This window comes from Larimichthys crocea, chromosome X, assembly GCF_000972845.2.
Source record: "Larimichthys crocea isolate SSNF chromosome X, L_crocea_2.0, whole genome shotgun sequence".
NCBI classification, from domain to species: Eukaryota; Metazoa; Chordata; class Actinopteri; family Sciaenidae; genus Larimichthys; species Larimichthys crocea.
Window position 1 is genome coordinate 34,120,495 of NC_040020.1, and position 16,018 is coordinate 34,136,512.

General features: G+C 39.8%; 3 protein-coding genes across 4 annotated transcripts in view; 1 reads left to right on the forward strand and 2 right to left on the reverse strand.

The window, feature by feature from the left end:
- Positions 1-391: 391 nt before the first annotated feature.
- Positions 392-6,984, reverse strand: LOC104925404 (phospholipid phosphatase 3). Its single transcript, XM_010739016.2, has 6 exons — positions 6,515-6,984; positions 3,429-3,586; positions 3,046-3,332; positions 2,900-2,957; positions 1,503-1,679; positions 392-1,399 (listed from the first exon to the last, which is right to left on the reverse strand). The coding sequence occupies exons 1-6, from the start codon at positions 6,720-6,722 to the stop codon at positions 1,301-1,303; spliced, it is 987 nt and encodes a 328-aa protein (XP_010737318.2). The 5' UTR covers positions 6,723-6,984; the 3' UTR covers positions 392-1,300.
- A 2,310-nt stretch (positions 6,985-9,294) lies between these two features.
- The window catches only part of dnm2b (dynamin 2b), a 39,104-nt gene continuing 32,380 nt past the window's right edge, over positions 9,295-16,018 (reverse strand). For both annotated transcript variants that reach the window (XM_027282397.1, XM_027282396.1), the window contains exon 21: positions 9,295-9,313. The gene's annotated coding sequence lies outside the window, so the exon portion shown is untranslated. The remainder of the gene's footprint in view (positions 9,314-16,018) is intronic.
- LOC104925386 (hypothetical protein) lies at positions 12,409-14,996 on the forward strand. The gene is made up of 3 exons (XM_010738992.3): positions 12,409-13,333; positions 13,455-13,488; positions 13,807-14,996. Exons 1-3 carry the CDS (start codon positions 13,100-13,102, stop codon positions 14,187-14,189), a joined length of 651 nt encoding a protein of 216 aa, XP_010737294.3. The 5' UTR covers positions 12,409-13,099; the 3' UTR covers positions 14,190-14,996.

Consider the following 16,018-nt stretch of genomic DNA (forward strand, 5'->3'; position numbering starts at 1 on the left):
AAGTACTGGAAGATACTTTAGCTGAGTACTTTCATTTTCTGCTACATTATACTTGAGGGAAATAGTACTTGAACTGCAGATGTGTGGACTCTTTTTGTTATGTTATTATGTCTGACATAAAATATATCTTGAAAAAGTTCAATTACTCTCTTGAGCAGTTTACTTAAAGCTCCACTAATCAGTAATTGTATATGAAAAATAGCTTAATGTTTCTATGTGTCTGTTCATTTGCTATTAGGCAATAGTTGTGAACTTCAGGAGGTACAATAATTACATTTTAAAAGATTACACTAAAACATCTAAAAAATAGTATTCTTAAAATGTGTATACAGAGCTGGTTTGGAAAAAAAGGGATGTCACAAACTGAACTTGAAAAAGACAACAATCTTTAAAAAAAATCACATTATTCTTTAATGATCTGTGCTCTTGGACGGTAAGTACTGTAGTCTAGTAACATATATTAGCTGTTTTTTAAGTCAGAAAACTAGTAGCATCCATATCCATCTTGCACAGTGATTATATATCTATGGTGTAAACATTCTCACTGTCCTTCTCTCACTAATAAACTACATATACAACAAACACACAAACACATCTTAACACACCTAAATTGTTCAACACATTAAGAAAATGAGTTGCTTTCTCGCTATCTGTGCTTTCTTTCAACACCATTACATTCACTGGGTTTATGTAAAAAAAACAAAAACAAAAAAAAAACAGCTAAAAGATATATTACATGTTTGTATAAAATATATTACATCCTACGCACCAGATCATTACAAAGTGGTTATTATTAATACTAACATTGAAATCAAAAAGTGCTTTTACAGTCTCGTTCGAGTTGTACAAAATCTGTATATATTTACAGGCGACATACAGAGTGGTAGTGGTTTCTGTGTGTTCAGGATTCAGTCGTCTCATCTCACAGGTAAGTATCACATGAAGCTAAGGTCAGTCACAAGGACAATGGCTCGACGGCTCTTCGAGTGCTGCTTAGGCAACGCTCCGAGCCGAGAAGCCAGTGTAGTTTTTAGCACCCTCCCTCTTTTTTTTCTGTCAATTCAAATGTTTTCTCTTTCGAGCCACATACAGTATCTCACAAGCTCTATCCTACCTCTTTCTCTCTCTTTCTTTCTCTTTCTTTTCCTCTCTCTTTCTCTCATACTCTGTCTGAATACTGAGGTATGTGGGTTGACTTCACAGGAAATAGTCTCACATTCTTTAAATCTCTTGTCTATCCAAACCAGACTACAGGCAGCAGGTGGGTGTGGGTACACGCAGGAGTTGGCGGAGGTTAGGTTTAGCAGACAGTATGGTGGGGTGACAAGGGACTATCCAGGGTCTCAGTTGGAGACAGATCTGAACTCGAGCTTTTAAACATGGACGAGATGTGGAAGGCCTGGGAAACACACAAGCACATGCCCATTCATAAGATTTAAACATACTCGTGGACACATGGACACACGCTGATGCACAAAAACAAGTAGGAGAGGTATACTGACCACCCAGTAAGCAGTGAGGGCTCCCTGTATGTAGCCTGTCAGCACATCGGACGGGTGGTGCCGGTAGTCTGAGATGCGGGTCAGACCTGTGTAGACCGCCAGAAGAACCAGGAAGAACTGCAGCACCGGCCTAAGCAGCCGAGCCCCACGCCATGTCAACCGCGCCTGCAGGTAAAACTGATTGAAATGGACATGATGTTATTTAGTGCACGGAACAGGGGAGGGAGACGCATGGAGAGGAGACAACTCTACTCGACTCGACTCCACGTGACTTTCTTCAGCTTGACGTTTTTCTGTTTACAGTATGTCAATGAGTAATTTCTTATCCAACTTGTGTATACGAGCTGCAAGGAATTTCCCCAGTGTGGGATCATTAAAGTCTATCTTATCTTATCTTATCTTATCTTATCTTATCTTATCTTATCTTATCTTATCTTATCTTATCTTATCTCTCAAAGAATAACTGAAATCTGAAATTAGATTTTACTGCAATCTTTCCAAGTTCTCAAATAGCTTTACTTATTTTAACTGCAGAAATAAAACTGATGAAAACTTTAATTCCCAATTTCCCCCATTTTAAGTATTTAATCATACACACTGTGAGTATATTTTATCAAGTATAAGTAGATTTCATGTTATACCAGTTTTGATCCTTTTTTCCTGCAGTCGGTTAATGGAAACTCAACAAGTTTACTTTGTTTGCATTTGCATTGGCTTTGAGAGTCTCTTTCAAACAGAAATAGTGTCTAACTCTGATTCATTGCAGCTGGTTTAGTCATTATTTAAATACTGGCTTTCATCTGGGAATTCAAATGTGAATGAAGCCCCTCCCTCTAGATTCATGCAATGCAGTGCATCAAATGAAGTACGGTATCCGCTACACTTGCAATCTTTTTTTCCCCTTTTTACTCACAGTAAATGTAATGCAGCAATATAAAGAAGGGAAACAGTCGCTGTGATCATGAGCAAGCAAGCCAAGATTGCACACACAAAAGATGTCACACACATTAATATGCTGCATGTAAATATGCAGGCACTGGCATGGACATACAGAGGCCAGCATAAACACATATAAATGCAGGAGCTGGCACACACACACAATAGAGGAGAGCAGTGAAGCGGTGAGGCGAGGTCACACTCCTCCCACAGAGGAACAAAGCTGTCTCTGTTTGTCCCATTTCTCCTTTCAGTCCTTCTCTTTCTCACCCTCTCTTTCATTCTCTCGCTTTCTGCTGCTAACTGGGCTGATGATGGGTCCCTGTTTTCATTCATTTGCTCTCTGCATTTTGTAGAGATGTGGTAATTGGAAATCGGAGAGACAGTAAATTGTGTTTGTGAGTGTGGATGAGAAAATGTGTGAACCGAGGAGCAATAGATAGATAGATAGAAATACTCACTGCTAAATAGAGCATTGTGTACATCGCAAAGGAAGCATGCCCAGAGAAGAAGGACTTCCTAAAAAAATTGGAGAAGCATTTAGATAAACACAGAACAACATATCACAATACATAACACATAATAAATAACACACACACACACACACCTGGCCTCCTCCTCCAGCCGGTGGTCAAGCTGGCGACAGATCACTGTTGCTACGTAGGTTCCAGGTGTGCAGTTAAGCGATGCATAGGTGACACCGCACACAGACAGGAAGTGTGGTCGCAGCCGTCCAACACTCAGCTTGGCCATGTTGGTCAGTGACTGGCCAACACAGCAGCCAAATAGGAAGCAGCCCAGCTCTTTGTACAGACAGGAAACATACAGGTTCCTGACGAAGGCCTTGGAGTTGACTCTCCTAAAACGAACCCGGTAACACTCCCCGAGGGCGATCTGGAAGTGGGGTGGACATTTAGTAAGAGCAGAGTAAGTTGGGACATGAATGATAAAAAATGTATAAATGTATGATCAAGGGTCATGAGTACTTACAGTAAGGCCGGTGATGATAATTCCACCAGTGATGAGTAATTCGTCTGATATGGCCTCATGGTGCAAATAAGGATAAGTGATGCTTGGGTCACCGCACATGAAGCCCCTTCTGTAAGGACTCACTGCCTTCAGCTCACACGCAAAGAAAGGGATGGAAGCTGCACAGGAGGAGGAGGAACAGGATGAGGAGGGGGGTGATTATATAGCTCGAAAATCCCCATTGGGAGTATAAATATTCCTCTTTGTCATGAGAAACTGGAGTTGATGCGTGGGTGGAGAAAAGAGGAGCAGAACTCGAGGATAAAAAGACAAACAGAGGAGCAATCTGCAACTTGAAACCTGTTTACAGCTTGTGAATGTCATGTGACATTCAGTGGCATCCACATATGTGTGCAGACAGGGACTGGATCCTTTGACATTTTTTCAATAATACCTGTGGTTCTTTCCAAAACCAAACCTCTAAAGAAACTAAAGGTGTTTTTTCTACAATACACTTTTTAGGCATACTAGAGGTGTGACTCTGGGGATGGCAATGTTAGTCGGTACAACACTTTGATTCAGACTGAAATATCTCAACAAGTACTGGTCGGATTGCCATTGAAATTTTGTACAGACATTTGTGATCCCTAGAGGAATAAGCCTTCTGACTTTGATAATTCCCTGACCTCATGTCTCGCATCACCATGAAGTTTAAATTTGTGGTTTTGGATGGACTGCTATGAAATTTGGTGCAGACATTCATGTCATTTTAATGATAAATTGTAATAACTTCAGTGATCTTGTGACTTTTCTTCTTGCGCCAACAATTTACATCTACAGTCTACGGATCTGTGTATCTGTACATTGGCATTGCAAAACCACAATGCCAATGTACAGATACACAGATCAAATCAAATCAAATCAAATAAATTTTATTTGTATAGCCCAAAGTCACAAAGTACATTTGCCTCAGAGGGCTTTACAATCTGTACAGGGAGTGACACCCTCTGTCCTTAGACCCTCGGTTCGAGTGAGGAAAAACTTGCCCACAAAAAACCTTTAACAGGGAAAAAATATGGAAGAAACCTCAGGAAGATCCGTAGACTCTTTCCATAAAAAAAAAAAAACGTTTGCCTGAAAGTGGTAAAAATATGATTTTAATACTATGGACAAAAGCACTGATCTTCAATACCCAGCACTAATGCTGGTATAATGTCCTTGACTCTTCATCACTGTGACACACAAAGAGGTGCACATTAAGTATTTCCTTAATCACAGATGAAAGTAATAAGGTCGAAAATTAAAAAAGAAAGACTGAGGTAATAGAAAGTCAAGGCTATAATAAAACTGACAAGGATTGTGAAATGCAGAGACTGAGGGAAGGACAGAAGGTCAAACGATGGAATAGTTTCACAGGAAAACAAGGGTGGGAATCCCGAGCTTTTCTCTGGAGAAACCAACTAGTTAGACAAGCATTAGGAATGAGACGGTCTGGAAATAGAAGAGTAAAGCAGGCAGAGCTCCACAGAGAACCAGTTTGAACTGTGTGTGTGCGAGTGTGTGTGCGTGAGTGCACATTTCTGTTGATGAGGAGAGAAAGGAGGTTTGTTTGTGACTTCAGTTCAACTATTGCCTGAAAAACAAAGAGCAAATGCCGCAGCAGACCCAGAACCAGCCTCACACTGTCTCTGTTTGTCTCTGAGTGTCATTCTCTCTCTCTCTCTCTCTCTCTCTCTCTCTCTCTCTCAGTCTTGCATGCCTGCACTCACACAGTAGAGAAAGAGCAAGAGAGAGAGAGAGAGACGGACAGAGAAAGAGAGACTTCTAGCATAGCTCCCTCCCTTATGCACATGTCCACATCTGCTGTTTAGGCAGGCCTCTCCATCCAGCTTTTTCCAATTAGCCAACATTACATAAGCACTCCCTCCTGTCACATATAGGGACCATGGGAGGGAGGGTCAACAATTACAATCATGTGCACACACACACGCAGTGCATTTATTTATTTATACCAAAATACAATTCCCCTGGCCCAGCTCTACCCTGAGAACTGGAGGTTGTCATGGAAACTGTAGAATTCCCTGGGCAATGCACAAACCAGCTGGCACGGAGCGATCGAGAGCGCGCATGAGTGAAAAAAAGGATACATGTAGATGAAGAACGAAGTTCAAAAAACTTTCTTTCTTTCTTTCATTCTTTCATTCTTTCTTTACTTCCATTTGCTGCTCATAATCTGCAGACCCACATGCCTGGATGTAGCCAGCGACTGTACTTGTTGACTAAATAAAAAGGGATGCAAACAAAGCGGAACAAAGCTCAACATGGTTCATGTTAACCCTCACCAGAGAAACCATGAATAGGAAGGAATAACAATTTATAAAGGAATTCAGCTTTAGTCAAAACTATAAAAATAAATTGTTATTATGTGAACAACATGCCACTAGTCACTACTTCCATTGATGATTAATCAATCATTTTCTTAATTAATCAGTTAATTATTTGGTCCAATGAAATGTAAGAAAGCAGCAAAAAGTTATCATTTCTTAATCCCCATGTTGATGGTATCAGATTGATTGTTTTAAACCAATACTTTTAGACTAAAGATGCGCAAATTTATTATCACATAAGACAATAAAGCTTTAGATTCTTTTAACGGAAAAGATATTTCTATTTGGTTGCTTAGAAAATGATTTCTTTCTGACAATCTGCTGACTGATTATTAAACTGGGCTTACTGGTTTCAGTTCTAAAAAAACACACAGGTAAAATGATCTACTTTCAATTACATCAGTATAAAAATATTTTTTGTATTTACTGACTGTAAGTATTTCTCTTCATACGCATACTCATATCTTATGGATTGACAAAATAACAGAAACACCTTACAGTCCAGTGCAAACAGTACATGACCTCAAGATTGACCACAGAGTTGTATCACCACCACTATGACAGTGTCATTGTCATTACACTACATTACACTACAAGTTGTGTTGTAATGACACGACTCTTTTGATGGAATAAATGACACTGCACGTGTTTGTTTGTTTTTTTAAATATCTAGTTATTAACAAAGGTAAAACTACTTTTTCTGTATATTTTGATATTTACCAAGGAAGAGGCAGAGGAGATCTAGGCCAACCAGAAGTTTTCTTTTAGATAAAGCCGGTCCAGTTATCTCTATGAGTTTCTTCCCGCTGCCGTTCTCCATCCCCATCCCTGCTGCTGCCAGGCTGCTCTTGTTGTCCGTCAGTTTGAGCTGGAGGTCCGCGCTGGAGACGGGCACACCGGCGCTCTGCGGTCCAAATTTATCCAACATGACGATTGACTGCGGGTGAAAGCTCGGTGTGAAAAACTTGTTGGCATCAGAAACTTGGGAGCGCCCTTGTTGTACTCATGTGCAGAGCCCAAGTTGCTTTGCTGTCAAAGTAAATTGTACCCTTTTATGCATTTTTAATGTCATCACACATGCAGGACTCGCCCTGACTCGTTGCAGGGCATCCGTCACCTTCAAGATATGCGCCACGGCGGAGCGGAAAACTCTGGTTGCGAAATACTCAGGAATAAGATCTCACTCTCTCTCTCTCTCTCTCTCTCTGCAACTCTCTCTCTAGCTCTCTCTCTCTCCCTCTCGGGCATCACATGCATCACATGTGTCACAGTGACGGTGGTTGATGGATGCAACTATCCATCACCATGATTCACCATCTTTTTTTTCTTCTTTTAAACACATACCTTTTTAAAAAAATCAGACATAAAATACATTCACAAAATTCCAAGTTTACAAAGAAAGAACTAATAACTAAGCCACACCAAACCAAATTACAATATTGGATGTGTCAGACGGATCTTTATAAAATATTATCTAGATTTACCAGAAGCGGATTGTTAAAAGGACTACGTGACATCTGCATGCATTTCCTCCCCTTCATCTCTGAATCAGCATCATGGCGCATAACCAACAATTAAGTGCTAGTTCCTGAAAATGATTGGCAAGAAAAGTATAAATGTGAGTCCTGACAACTTCACCATGGTAGCACCCAGCCACCGCATGAATTACAGTAAGTAATAAAGTTAAGTTTAAGTTATGAAACTTTTTCTAATACACGTACCTTGAGAATTTACAATACAAGACAATGCTGTTTTTGTTGTGTCATTACTTCAAGGATGACATTTCCATCACAAATGACTTAGCAGTTTTGTGTCTCCCTCAAATAAATTATATTGGGTGTGAAACATTACTTCATGAATTAAATAAAAAAGCGACACCAGACTTTTAATTTAACATTTTAGAGTGTATAATGTTCACATTTACAGTATATATCATATTATTACTACTACTTTACTCCAGGAACACAAACTAATATGGACATTAGGAAGTTAACTAAGGGCCAATTAGCACAACAAAAATGTGACATTAAAGTGACATTAAAGTATCCAGCAAACAAGAACAGGAAGAAAACAAACCAGTGGACACAAAACAGAGCTGCTTTGTTCAGTTTTATTGTGTACTGTATTCCCACTGGCTCGCCCAGTTTGTGAGGGAGCTAAAAAGGACTGAAGTTGAGGCTCAGCATGCCAACAATTGAAGGAGGTCATTGTAGCCGTCTGCACTCTGCGGAATGAAGAAAATTAAGAAGGTCAGTGCTACCTCCTTTTTGTGTTTGTTTGTTGATTATATGATTTGTTTCCAAACATAGGAACTTTCAATGAATTTATGAACTGGTTTTTATATTCACAAATTAACTTAATCTGTAATCTGACTCTGTCACATGTCCCACTTCTATTCTTTTCTTTCCTTTTCTTTTCATTCTCTTGTTTTTTTTTGTTCTTCTGTCTTCTTTGGGAGTGGTTGATAGGGAGCCACAGATAAAGATACTATTATATTTATGTTTTCATTAACAATGTGGAAAAAGACACAATAGTAAGTCAATAGTAAGTTAAAAGGGTCATAATTATTAATAATTTTGTCCTTTATTTGCCCGCTGAGTGTAACAATAGTGAATGAATGGAAAGGTTCTGTAAGAAGGACAGATGATGCATGTGCTGTAGGTGGCAGCAAAAGCTCTGCCAGGGGGGGAGTTTCTCTTTCAGTTGTCACCTCTGCTGTTAAGTCATAGTTATTTTATTTGTTTCATTTCTGTAAGTAGAGAAAAACAGAAAGAGAGAATGGGAGTTCGAGAAAGAGAGCGAGAGTGGAAGGGAGCGCTGTGCTTTTCTAAAGGTGAAGTGAAATCCGAGTCAGAGACTTCCCTGTGAGAAAGCCCAGCACATCACGATGTGGTGTTTTTTGTTTTGTCAAAAAGACCCGTACGTAATCCTGACCACAGAAAATCCAACATTGGATATGAAAACTGTGTGTATGCAAATGAATAGCTTTGTAATGTAACTGTAGTAGTTGATTACTTTGGGTGAGATAGCGTTTGATAACTTTAGATGAGCAGCTCAAAACCAGTTCACTACTTCTCTCTGCTATTTCATCACTTTCAGGAAGGAAAATCACGTATCACTTATGAAATTGTTTTCCTCCACATGACACATTACAGCACTCACTGAGTAATGCTCACTGTCACTTCCTGTGATGAAAGGTGGAAATCATAAGGCTGGGAAAGCTAATTTATTTTACCAATGGGCTGGCTAAATACATCAGCAGTCCAGTATATACATGTATGTGAGTTATCCATGTTAACAAACTAAAACACACACACACACACACACACACACACACACACACACACACACACACACACACACACATACAAAACACCCCAAACACTCCAGTACTTAAGCAATATAAAGTAAAAACACGTCTAGACAGATTCAAGGCAAGATTAAGCTTTCCTAAACAAACATGGAAACTTTTGAGGAATTTGTATCTGTGTGTGTGTGTGTGTGTGTGTGTGTGTGTGTGTTTGCACAAGTATGGTTAGTTTCAATAGGGAACAGGAGTCCTGGGTTTTTGGCTTGCAGGAGCATATGACCTTCTACTAACTGTATGTCACACTAGTGATGCTAAATTTCTCATTTTCTCTGTTTCATGCTGACTTCCCCATCTTTGTCTATCACTCCCCCACAAAAACTGTCCCCACATTTTTCCCATCATACCCAGTCTTTCTCAGTTGTCATTCCTCATGATATTTAAATTACACAAGCACTGTCTTCCCCTATTTTTGTCATTTGCACTGAACTAGGTTAGAATGTGCTATATGTAAACACTAAATGTTGTGAAATAGGTCGAATGTAGTTAATATTGTAATATCATACAATAATAATAACATTATAAGTAATCAACAAAATCTGTTAGCCAGCGTAAGGAAGCCAGAATTGGTGTGAACTCTGTGACATAACAGGTGCTGAGCCAGGCCAAGCCCTCTAAGATAAAAAAAAAAAAAAAAAAACTCCCTAAAAAACTCTGCACAGGAGGGGAAAACATATTAGAAATCTCACAAGAGGAAATTCAGAGACAGATCCAGGACTAATGCTGTAAGTGGGAAAGTGGAAATGAGATAAAAAATACATGTGCAAGGATGTGCAGTTTGATGGACAGTGTCAGAGCAGGGACAAAGTGTATCGTTTTGATTGAAGAGAGGAGTTGGTTGATCAGTTGAGTCGGCAAAGAAGTATTCAGATAAATGAAGTGAATTAACAATTGCAAAATTAACCTTTAAGGTGTAATGCAGTAAATGTTCTGTACCTCTAAATGTACTCTTCATCTCGTCATTGCTTGACAGAATAAATGTATGGCTCTGTAATCCTTCCAGTGAGATCTGGGTCTCCTGCAAGTTGGATGAGCCTGTAAAAACTCCAAGGGAAGTTGTCTAGGAGGAACCCTAATTGGCTTCCTCCCAATGCCTGAACTCCTCACCCTATGAACTCCCTTTTACCATCACTTATGAACAAGAGAATCATGACTTAAGACTCATGTTTAGTCATAGTCATGCTGAGTCTCATTCCGGCTGCTTCACCCTTCACCTATTAGAACAGTTTGGTCAAGAACAGTTCAACCAAAGAAAAGTTTTGTCAGCAGCGTAAACTAAACTTGTCTCTGCACCTTTGAACGAGTGACGTTAACTTCCCGTCCTAGGTCTGTTTTTATATGACCGTGTACTTCCCTTTCAGTAACAACCTCAAACATTCCCTTGACATCTAACTTTGGAAACAGTGTGGATCTGCTTAGCATTGTTTTGATCAGCGTGGAGCATTTGAGGGTCATTACCATAAATCCCAGTGTAAACTGTTCGTGTAGTAGGCTGGGCTGTATTGGTCACCACCTGATGCAGGAGGGAAAGCCCTTACCACTGATTACACTAGTTGCACTGTAACACTGGTGATCAATTCATGACTAACTGTATCTCTTATAGTAAAAGTAACCAAAGTCTGAAAGTAGAGCTGTTGCGTCAGCTATGCTCACATCAAACAAACTTATAGAGTCAACATTAATTCATTTATAGCTTAAATTAATCAGCAATCTCTCTGACCTGGACACTGCCTGCACTGGCCCAAACACTGATGAACAAGCCCAATTGTCTACAGCCATGCTGTGCTCACTTCATTTGAGGGGGACATGTCTGTCTTCACTGAATCTCATGGGGCAATCCATTCAAAGGTTTTAAAGACATTTCAATCAAAGCCAAATATCAACCTCAGGGTGGGCATGAGAGAAAAAGTCAGGGAATCATTAGAGTCATTTATTTGATAAGTAAAAACTTTGTGCTACAGGAAAGGTCACAGAATCATCTTGTGACCTTGAATATCAGTATCAAATTTCATGGCAAGCCATCAAATATCTCTTTGGATGTTTCAGTCTGAACCAAATGGCTCGAAACTACCTCAGAAGATCTTTACAGAGAGAAACATTGAGGACAACAAACTCAGTGTCACTGAGCTTGATTTATATTGGAAGGAAACGTGATCTTATCTAATAAATGAACCCAGGCTGAGCAACCTGTCATTCTTTTTTCATTGTCAGTATCGATAATTCTTTTCACAATTCCCTTCTTGCAACAAATTTAAGGTGTGACAGCTGGGGGCTATAACCTGCTGCCAAAATAGCCTCCACCCTCTGTAAAAATTTTCCATAGATTTTAGAACCTGGCTGTAGGAATTAGTACCCATTCAGACACAAGGGCATTACTGAGTTCCAACATTGATGTTGTGTGATAGAGCCACACACTGAACTGAGAAAAATAAATCTTTATGGGCCTCACAGTGTGCATGCAGGAAGTAAGAGGCCTTGTTGAGACTGTTGCCACAAACCCAGAGCCATATTACTAAGTATATCACTGTATGCTGTAGCATAAAGAATTCTCTTGACTAAAGAAAACATGGAAAAATAGCACCAGATCAAGTGTGTCCACATACTTTAGGCCATATAATATGCTTTTAAATGTTTCGGTGCAACTTTCAGTTACATAAAAATGACAATAACCACAGATCTTTCTGGTCATTATAAGTAAATGTAGACACAACCGGACACAATCACTGGACAAATGACAACAACAACAAAAAAATCATAACTAAATCACCGAGGTAAAATAGCGTCCAATATGTTTCATGCAACAACATACATATGCAATAACATTACAATCAATCTAACTCTCCTGTCTTTTCCCACTCCAACTCCCAGTAGTCGGACTCTTGCTTGCCTAAACTCTCTCTCTCTCTCTAAATCTGTTACAACTTTGCAACTTTGCCCAGTCAGTCACACCCACAGGGGATTCCCGTATATCTTTTGCACAACTTCAGACTCACATTGTGATTTGATAGCTGGCTGCACGTGTTTACTCCAGGTGTACAAACCTGCAGTGGTGACGCTGGGAGCTTTTTTTTTTTTATTTTTAGATTGATTATAGCCAGCTGTTGACAAATGCCCAGGGACTGACTGGCAATCTGGCATACCGTGCATTTGCCCGGTGGGCCGACAAGTCCCGATATATATATATATATTTAACGAGTAGATCACACACCCCAAACACACTCTGGGGCTTAGCGATGGGCAATGTGGGCCGCTGGTTAGGCTAGGGCGCACGGCGCATCTATGGCGCACGAGAAAAAAAGTTCGCCTCGGAGTCCGCCCATGCAAATGCCCCTTATGTTATAGCCCCCACACATCTGTCTCTCCTCTATAATACCTTTCTGAAATATAAATTCAAATGAAGGTTTCAGACCATCATTATCTCCACTGTGCCACTTTTGCCAGCTCCTGTCAAAGTGTTGAGGGAAACGTCTGTTTGACAGTGTGTCGGAATGTAGTGAGGATGGAGGCTCTCCCTTTCGTTTTCCACCGCACACGCTGTCTTTCGGGGCGCATTGCGCAATAGCAGACAGAGCTGCGGAAAGTCTACGCGTCTCGTTTTCTCACCTCCCGTACAAGCGGCGAAGGAGGGGGGCGTGTGTGAAGAGGCGATAGGGAAATCCATGACTTCCGCGTTTTTCCTCCGTGTCCGAAACTCAGTACATAGTAAAGTATAAAAAGCCACCATGAGCCACACAGTCGTGACATTCACTTAAAGACGCGGACTGGTCTGTGTGACAACAAGAGGAGTATGCTGAGGAGATAAAACATCTGGAGCTGTACAACTTCCAGAGCTTGCATTTGCACTTCAAGACTTTTTGGTTTGCTTTACTTAAAATCTGGAGATATTTCCCGAAGTTCAGGCATCTAACTGTCGACTTTTGGGACAACAAAATACAGAAATGGATGTTGAGTCTCTCCAGAAAAACAGCCGCCGGCGAACCCGCTGCCTGGACGTGTTTCTCGTCATGTCCATCATCTTTCTGTTTGGGGCGCTGGCAGCTCTGGCTGTCGGCGGGGTGAGGGTCGTGGCCGAGCTGGATTCCGAACTGTCCAAACTGAAGTCCAAACTGGAGCCCGAGAGTCAATCTAAGGCATTGAAGCAGACAGGAAACGAATCTAGCCCAGTATACAAGGTAAACAAATAGTCCTACTATTAAAATGTAAATAAACAACCTGCTTTTTTTTTTTTTTCCAAGTTTCACCCATGTTCTGTGCACATTTTAATCCACTTCATATCTTCTGTTTTGTCAACAGATGGAGAACTTTGCCTTTCTGGAACCCAGCTCAAGTAAGTCTATTTTTATTTCCTAAAAGCAGCCACTAAACATAAATGTTCAGGGACAGAGTATCCAAAACATGTAGTATAGATAGATGATAATGTTGTCTATCCTCAGGAGAAGCCTTTCTCCTGTAACTATAATTTTAAAACTTTAAAGATCCTTCTTTTGCATCCCTAAAATGCTGTATAAAAAGATTTCATATGGTTTTTAGCTGTACCAGTTCACAATTCAGGCTGAAGGCAAGATAACACAGCAAAGAAATGTAACAACCATGCTTGTTGTTCCTGTGTACGCACCATCTAACTTACGTTTGTCTCCTCCTGCAGGCAGCTTACAGACCTCCACCATGCAGTTTGAGCCAGTGTACTACGCTACTGAGAAGTCTATAGGAAGCAAATTTGTATTTGACAAAGAACAGAATTCTCTGCAGCCCCTACAGGAGGGGTCCTACTTCATGTACATTGATCTCAACCTCACCTGCACCTACGACTGTGGTGCAGGCCTCCTAACCGTCCAAGTGGGCAATCATCTCACCTGCGAGGTGACACTTCCGAAAGCTGCAAATTCAAAACCTGTGAGCAAGAAGTGCTGGACGGTGAGTTGGATAAACAAGGAGAAACTGTTCACTCAGATGACTGTAACAGACGGAGTTCAGAACTGGAGACTGGAGCTGAACAGCTCAAGACTTGGGATGTTCCTTGTGGACTAATGTGGACACTGTAGTGTTAGTACTGTCATCAAGACGTAGATCTGCCAGTGACCTGTCGGTCGTCACTAAACAACAGCAGCAGTTTGTGTTTTCTTGAAGTCCACGTGGGTGAAAATGGGCTGTGTTACACACTGAAGGTGTAAAACAGGATTTTAAGGTGGAAACTGAAGAGAATTTGCCTTCATGCCAATGCAAACAACGTATGGAAAAGACTAGACACTCATCTCATTCTGTATAAATATGTAAATATCTTATCTCTATATAATATATTTATTTGGTGATATGGAACTATTTATATACCTATATTTATGTGTTGCTATTTTTTAAAAACATGTTTATTTTAATGTAGATATCACTACATTAGTGTTGATGTGCAATATGCTGCGAGTTTCTTCAGCTTACGTTGTGTTAAATGTGACTATATAGCTCTGTTTTCATTTTATAAATGGCTGGGCTAACAAAAATGTGTGTTTATAACTCTGCTCCAAAACCCCAATGAGCTCCGCAGGGACCTCATTTAGATCTACTATAGTTAAGTGGAGTCATTTCATCTCTTCTGGCAGATGATGAGTGGTACTCTGCACACAAAAGAACAAATACAAAAACAAGGTCCCATTTTAAAAAAGAAAAAAAAAATGCTCCTGTAATCAAAACATGATCAGAATTAACTAAAATATCTTTAATATGTGGACTCGTGAAATGAGAAAATGTTTTTTTTGAAAGATATGTAAGTCCTATGGACAAACTACATGATGTTGAATGTATTTTATTGTAATCCATATTAAAAATGGATACAGTGAACACTGAGATGACTTTGGTGTGAAGATGTAAAAAATGACGAGAGTGAGAGTGATTGCGACAAAAGTTTCAAGTGGAATGTGTGAAAAGTTTAGAGGTAAAGGAAAGTTCCCTCCTGTTACGCAGACAATACCGGGAACTGGATGTACATCACTTCCTGTTTATTTACCATACAATGTGGTTTAGAAAAAAAACTCTGCACGCCAGCAAGCCAACTTAATAACACTTGCTGCATTATATCATTTTAAGATGCCGATGTTGAGTGAAAACAAATATTACCTCCTTTTCTTAATACAGAAGCTTTTCATTTTCTCAGTGCACGCACACAAAGCAGAGAGAAAGCTCAAATAGTCTAAAAGGAATGTCTTTTTTTAAAAGAAAATGCAGTTGGCTTCACTAGATCATTGAAGAAAAATTATGTGAAAAGCTGAATCTGTGTGATTATGTGTGTGTGTGTGTGTGTGTGTGTGTTTAAAATTTCTCCTCCATTTATTTTCTTAATGGCCACTCTCTTTTCAAAAACTATTGATTCCCTTAATGTGAAACACATGAAGTACAATTCATGTTTGAAAATATATAAAGATCCTTTACTTAAAGTGGCTATAATCAATAGTTTTATAAGAACAATGCATAAAATACAGAGCTAAAAGAGAGTGAAGATTTATCACCTTAAAATGTGTTTACAACTTGTGTCTGCTGCCCCAGTAGCAATATACAAATTACTTAAAAATTGGCATTGTAATAGACCTTTTTCACAGCAGCCATGTTAACATGAAATAGTAGGGTCAACCAAATGTTTCCAGTGATACTAGTTAATGCTCCGTTCCATTTATTGCAGTTTCCAGTGAGCCAACATGCACCACAGCAGCACCCTGACTCTATTTGACCTGAATGGAACGGGACATTAATTAGTATCATTGGTAACACCTGTGTTGACTTACTATTACATGTCAAAATGGCTTCTGTGAAAAAGGTCTATTGTTTTATGAATGAAATGCCTTCAACCCGTCTGTTAGACACAATGCACTTAG

What these genes read in the sequence shown, in the direction of transcription:
- LOC104925404 (XM_010739016.2), bottom strand. Translation starts at nt 6,722, where the DNA reads ATGTTGGATAAATTTGGACCGCAGAGCGCCGGTGTGCCCGTCTCCAGC. An exon ending in CGGCTGGAGGAGGAGGCCAG is followed by an intron (nt 2,958 to 3,045) that starts GTGTGTGTGTGT and finishes CAATTTTTTTAG; the next exon opens with GAAGTCCTTCTTCTCTGGGC. An exon ending in CCCTCACTGCTTACTGGGTG is followed by an intron (nt 1,400 to 1,502) that starts GTCAGTATACCT and finishes TGTGTTTCCCAG; the next exon opens with GCCTTCCACATCTCGTCCAT.
- LOC104925386 (XM_010738992.3), top strand. Translation starts at nt 13,100, where the DNA reads ATGGATGTTGAGTCTCTCCAGAAAAACAGCCGCCGGCGAACCCGCTGC. An exon ending in AATCTAGCCCAGTATACAAG is followed by an intron (nt 13,334 to 13,454) that starts GTAAACAAATAG and finishes TTTTGTCAACAG; the next exon opens with ATGGAGAACTTTGCCTTTCT. An exon ending in CTTTCTGGAACCCAGCTCAA is followed by an intron (nt 13,489 to 13,806) that starts GTAAGTCTATTT and finishes CTCCTCCTGCAG; the next exon opens with GCAGCTTACAGACCTCCACC.